At 44.2% G+C, this 6,638-nt stretch overlaps 1 protein-coding gene across 1 annotated transcript in view; it reads left to right on the top strand.

Annotated features, from left to right (window-relative positions):
* Positions 1–6,638, top strand: part of MEI1 (meiotic double-stranded break formation protein 1) — a 75,841-nt gene that overhangs the window by 29,634 nt on the left and 39,569 nt on the right. Inside the window, 2 exon segments of the mRNA XM_003783153.1 lie at positions 625–736; positions 5,802–5,862. Of these exon segments, the coding sequence (XP_003783201.1) occupies positions 625–736; positions 5,802–5,862 (173 nt within the window).

The following is a 6,638-nucleotide window of genomic DNA, read 5'->3' as shown; positions in this document are numbered from 1 at the left end:
TTGGCCGGGGCTGGGTTTGAACCTACCACCTCCAGCATATGGGGCCAGCGCCCTAACCTTTTGAGCCACAGGTGCCGCCCTTTTTTTTTTTTTTTAAGAGACAGAGTCTTACTTTGTTGCCCTTGGTAGAGTGCTGTGGTGTTACAGCTCACAGCAACCTTCAGCTCTTGGGCATAGGCGATTCTCTTGCCTCAGCCTCCTTAGTAGCTGGGACTATAGGCTCCTGCCACAACGGCCAGCTATTTTTTGTTGCAGTTTGGCTGGGGCCAGGTTTGAACCCACCACTCTCAGTATATGGAGCTGGCGCCCTACTCACAGAGACACAAGCACTGCCAAAGAAAGCACTTTTTAAATGTCAGACTACATTTGTTTCCGGGAGGTAGACCTTGTTATTCACATTTTACTCTTGGGAACAGGGGCTCAAACAGGTAATCTATAACTGCTATAATCTATTAAGTAGCACAGATGTTGGTCTGTGATTTAAGGTTCCCTAGCTTTTTTGTGCCTTTCAAATGAAGGAGGTTAGTCTACTGCTGCTAGCTTTGGTGTCAGTTTTTGCTGATTCCTTTTATTCTTCAGAGACTTAATCCTAGTGGCCTGTATTCTCTCTCCTGGTTTTTGCAGAGGCACTCAGAACAGGCCACCCACCCAGCATTGATGGAAGTTTTTCTCTCAATTCTGCACAGCCTCTTTGTCATCGTTCCTCACATGAAGGAGAAGTTTTCCAAGAAGCTCGGTAGGCAGCAGGCAAGTGTGGAAGTTGGGAGGGAGGCAGGCGTCATAGGCAAAGCACTCAAAGAAACCGTAAGTGTGGGGTAGATAGATGTGTATGTGTTTTTTCAGAATCTATATCCATTCTCTGCCCAGTGTTGAATGGAAGGAAATACCATGCAGTAATCAAAAGTCACTAAAGGCAGGCCAGAAACTGTGGCTCATGCCTGTAATACTAGCACTCTGGGAGACCAAGGCAGGTGGATTGCTTGAGCTCAGGAGTTCAAGACCAGCCTGAGCTAGAGTGAGACCCCCTCTCTACTAAAAATAGAAAAATTAGCCAGGTGTTGTGGCAGGTACCTGTAGCCCCAGCTACTCAGGAGGCTGAGACAAGAGGATCACTTGAGCCCAGGAGCTTAAGGTTGCTGTGAACTATGACACTGTGGTACTTTACCAAGGATGACAGAGTAAGACTCTGTCTCAAAAAAAAAAGAAGTCACTAATGGTGGTTATCAAGTTTATGGATACTTCTCTGTAGAAGATCCTAGTACCTACACCCATCCCTTTCTCTATTCCTCTCATATTATTCTCTGTCCAGAAGACCCTTAGCACCTACACCCATCCCTTTCCCTATTCCTCTCATATTCCAAATTCCTCAGACCTCACAAGATGTTTAGCACCTCTGACTCCTAAGCTCTTACTAAGTGCTAGAGTACTCCTACTCACTGTAAAACTGAAAAACATCCCCACACACTCCCAAGTGCCTTCTAGGTAGCACTCAGTATAAAAGCTTCTGTCTGACTGTATACTGAATTTGCTTCCTAAAATTGAGCCCATGTGGCTTTGATTCCTCAGTTGTCTCCAGGCCTCTTGGTTTTGTTTTGTTTTTTGTTTTCTTAAGACAGAGTCTTACTCTGTTGTTCAGGCTAGACTGCCATGGCATCATCATAGCTCCCAGCAACCTCAAACTCCTGGGCTTAAGCAGTACTCCTGTCTCCACCTCTCGAGTAGCTGGGACTACATGTGTGTACCACCACACCAGGATAGTTTTTCTATTCTTTTGTAGAGCTAGGATCTTGCTCTTGCTCAGGCTGTGACTAGGTTGAAGTCCTGAGCACAAGCAATCTACCTGTCTTAGCCTCCCAGAATGCTAGGATTACAGGCGTGAGCCACCATGCCCAGTTGCTTCTTGGATTTTTTTCTTTCCCTTTCTTACTAGTCATTTTTACTCGAAAAAATACCTTAATCTACAGAATGAGCGTAGGAGTTCAGAGCCAGAAACTCCTTTATCTTCCAGTGGTGAGAATGAGAAGGGGAATAGCCAAAAACTAAAGAGGGAGAAAAGAGAACGGTGGTAATAATTAATAACTAGTAATATTATTACCTTTTTATTAATAGCCATTGATATTAATAACATGTTATAATACTGAATATTTATCAAATTCTTACCCTGCGTGAGACACTATTTAAAGTGCTTTACGTGTATTGATCCATTTAGTCCTCAGAAAAATCCGAGGAATTATGTATTATGTTTATTCTCATTCTGCTGTGAGTAAACTGATTCATCTCAGAGAGGTTAAGTAATTTGCCCCAGGTCACACTCAAGAGCCTGCTTTCTTTATTCTGTGCTTGCCTCTTATCATTATCATTTAATATATTTTCTCTTATTCTTGTCACTAGCGTGCAGTGGAAAATGTTGTTTGACAAATCTATCATGGAGAGGTAGCCAAGACTCAGTCATGCAGGCCCTTGTTAGCTGTGTGAAGGGGCTTCATTTCTAGTAGCTTCGTTGACTATTAAATATTGGGGGCTCGGCGCCTGTGGCTCAAGTGGCTAAGGCGCCAGCCACATACACCTAAGGTGGTGGGTTTGAATCCAGCCTGGGCCCACCAAACAACAATGACGGCTGCAACCAAAAAATAGCCAGGCGTTGTGGTGGGTGCCTGTGGTCCCAGCTACTTGGGAGGCTGAGGCAGGACACTCGTTTGAGCCCAGGAGTTGGAGGTTGCTGTGAACTGTGATGCCACAGTACTCACCCAGGGGGACAGCTGGAGGCTCTGTCTCAAAAAAAAAAAAAAAAAGATTGGGAGTGACATGCTCAGATTTTTATTTTAGAATGGTCTTCCTTGGAGCAGCATGGACCATGAGTCAGAGGGAGGCAGATTGGAAGCAAGTAGTTCAGCCTCATGTATTAACTCAGGTTGGTGGTGGAAACTAAGGTAGTGTGGGGAGATGACAGTTGCATGGAGGGCAGGAGGAAAAAGCATAGTTCAGGGTAATGCCTTGGTTTCTGCTGCCATCTACATGGGTGGTGGTGTTTTTAATCACTGGGGGAGGCTCTGATTTGGGAAGCAGCAGAGGATGTGGTCAATTTGCGTTAGGATGAAAATGAGGTGTTCCAGTGAAGATGTTAGGTGGGTAATTGACTATGTCTGTCAGCAACGGAGAGATCTGGCTTTAGTTATAGGTACAGAAGTCTTTAGTACCCAGTCTTTCATTCATTCAATAAATATTTATTGGGCATATATTAGAGGCAAGGCATCATCCTAGGTCTGAGGATATAGCAGTGAAGAAAAGGCCTTTGTTCTTGTGGGGCTGACCCTTTAGTACAGTGTTTCTCAACCTGTGGGTTGTGACCCCCTTTTTACATTTGTAACAACGTGGCAATTAGGAAGGTTGAGAAACACTGCTCTAGTAGGAAGCAGGTGAGTGATATTTCTCAAGGGTGAGTGTGCAAAATGAAATGATGAAAAGGGACCAAGATAAATCAAGAACGACAATGAATGGTTAGGAGGAGAGTAAGAGAGGTAGGAGGGAAACTGGAAGAGTATGACCTTAGGGAAGCCAAATGAAGAGAGTTTGGTGGATTAGGGAGTAGTGGGAGTGTCAAGTGCATCCCAGACATTATGTAAGATAAATACTGAAAATTTTCAAAGAAAAGAAAAGAAAAATGGTCATTGGAAAGCTGGACACAGTGGTGTGCACCTGTATTCCCAGCTACTAGGGCAGCTGAGGCAGGAGGATTGCTTGTGCCTAGTTCAAGACCTTGTTTCAAAAAAAAAAAGAGAGAGAGAGAAGAAAAAAGAGAGAAAAGGAAAGATGGGTGCTTGGTGTCATGGAGGCTGTTGGCTACCTTGACTAGAGCAGTTCCTTTTTTCTATTTTTTTTGGCCAGGGCTGGGTTTGAACCTGCCACCTCCGGTATATGGGGCCCGGCGCCCTATTCCTTGAGCCACAGGTGCTGCCCTTTTTTTTTTTTTTTTTTTTTTTTTTTTGAGACAGAGTCTTATTTTGTCACCCTCTGTAGAGTGCTGTTGTATCTTAGCTTACAGCAACCTCAAACTGTTAGGTTTAGGTGATTCTCTTACCTCAGCCTCCCAAGTTGCAGGGACTACAGGCACCTAACCACAATGCCTGGCTATTTTTAGAGATGGAGTCTCACTCTGGCTCAGGCTAGTTCTCAAACTTGTGAGCTCAGGTAATATACCCGCCTTGGCCTCCCGGAGTGCTAAGATTACAGGTGAGCCATTGCACCTGGCCCATAGAGCAGTTTCTTTCTTCCTTTTTCTTTTCTTTTTCTAGTGATTAGAGGCAAATGATGTTGTACTCAAATGGTTCTGCTCAGCCTCCCAAGCTGGGATTATAAACCTGAACCACAGTGCCTAGCTCCAGTTTTGGTGAAGTGGATGAGGCGAAAGCCAGACCACTATGGGTTAAAGAATTAGTGTAAGGAGGGGCATTAGAGACAGGATAGGTAACTCTTTTGATAAACTTACTGTAAGGGAAGGTAAAAAATGGAGATATGACTGGGGAGGATCATGGATTTAGGAAACTATCCCTCAAGATTGGAAATGCTTATCTAACTACTACTGATAGGAAGGAGCAGTAGAGACTGTTGTTAGCCCATTAGTGCTTTTTACATCATAGCTCACAGCAACCTCAAACTCTTGGACTCAAGTGATTCTTTTACCTCAGCCTCTTAAGTACTAGGACTAAGGTGCCTGCCTCAACACCTGGCTATTTTTTTTTTTTTTTGAGGCAGAGTCTTACTATATTGCCCTGAGTAGAGTGCTGTGGCATCACAGCTCACAGCTCACAGCAGCTTCAAACTCTAGGGCTTAAGTGATTCTCTTACCTCAGCCTCCCAAGTAGCTGGGACTACAGGCACCTGCTATAACACCCAGCTATTTTTTTGTTGCATTTGTCATTGTTGTTTAGCAGGCCCGGGCTGGGTTCCAACCTGCCAGCCCTGGTGTATATGGCTGGTGCCCTAACCACTGAGCTATGGGTGCTGAACCAATGGTTGGCTACTTTTAGAGACAGGGATCTCGCTCTAGCTCAGGCTGGTCTCAAACCTGTGAGCTCAGGCAATCCACCTGCCTCAGCCTCCCAGAGTGCTAGGATTATAGGTTTGAGCCACTGCACCCACCTTGAGTGCTGTGTCACCTCCCTTACTTATTTATTAACATTAGGGAAAGTAATTTTTTTATATCCAGTGTTCTCAGCTATAACATGGTGATAATGAGATTGAAATAAGATAATGTATGTATATTTCTTGAATGACTATGATACTCACTAGATTATTTTCTACAAAACTGGTAGAAGGGCTAGAAGGACCATATGTGTCCTTCCTAGTTCCTTTTCAAATATAGCAAATTATTGTGGAAGATAATTCAGAAAGGAAGAAAATAAATATTTATTCAGCATTTACTGTGAGCCAAGTATTCTTTGGATATTCTACTACGTTTATTTTACCTAGCTTTACAACAACCTGTGAGACACACCAAGCTGGGCATAGTGGTATATGCCTGTAGTCACAGCTACTCAGGAGACTGAGGTGGGAGGATTGCTTGAGCCCAGGAGTTCAAGGCCAACATAGTGAAACTCCATCTATTAAAAAACAAAAAAACCTGAGTCACAGAGAAGTTAAATAAGTTTTCCAGAATAACACTACTAGATAGTAGTGGTGCACATTTTGAACCAGGTCTGTATAACTCTGAAACCAATGTTCTTTGATACCACCCAGACTTGGGAATCTCTGTAATAAGCCTGGTTTAAACTGCTCTCTTTTTTTCTCCCATTTCTTCTAAGCTGCTTCATCCTTCATACGACTGACCCTGGAGCTCAAGGCCAGGTTCCGCAGTGGCCCGAGGTATGTATAGTCCCATATGACGAGGTATGTATAGTCCCATAAGAAAGGCAAAAGGCCAATGTCCTTGATTGGACAAGTGGAAATTTTTGGCTGGTGTGTGTTAGTCATAGGACCATGGTGGGGCTTACATAGTGTCGGCATTACTTATCAGCTGATGATATGATCTGGATATGCTTCTGTGGGTTGTATTTAAACTGGTCTGATGATGACCTCATTCTAGGTAAAATTTGTTTTTTGTGTTTTTTTTGAGACAGAGTCTCACTATGTTGCCCTCAGTAGAGTGCTATGGCATCACAGCTCACAGTAATCTCCAACTCTCGGGCTTAAGCGATTCTCTTGCCTCAGCCTCCCAAGTAACTGGGACTACAGGCACCTGTTACAACACCTGGCTGTTTTTTTGTTGCAGTTGTCATTGTTGTTTAGCAGGCCTGGGCTGGGTTCGAACCCGCCAGCCTGAGTGTATGTGGCTGGCACTGTAACCACTGTGCTACAGGCCCCGAGCCTCTAGGTAATATTTGGATGGGCACCTGTCATCAAAACTAGACAGACTCTCAGAGATCATTTGTGTAACTCATTTAAATGGGGGAAATGGAGACCCTCAGAGGGGAGGAGATGCAATGTCCATCAAGTTCTAGTTGCTGCCAGACCAGCAATCCTTTTTTTTGAGACAGAGTCTCACTATGTTGTCCTTGGTAGAGTGCTGTAGTGTCACAGCTCACGGCAACCTCAAACTCTTGGGCTTAAGCCATTCTCTTGCCTAAGCCTTGCAGGTAGCT

The sequence above is a fragment of the Otolemur garnettii genome, unplaced genomic scaffold (genome assembly GCF_000181295.1).
Source record: "Otolemur garnettii isolate 467f Iridium unplaced genomic scaffold, OtoGar3 scaffold00007, whole genome shotgun sequence".
In the NCBI taxonomy this organism is placed as follows: domain Eukaryota; kingdom Metazoa; phylum Chordata; class Mammalia; order Primates; family Galagidae; genus Otolemur; species Otolemur garnettii.
This window is presented reverse-complemented; position numbering and strand designations above follow the sequence as displayed.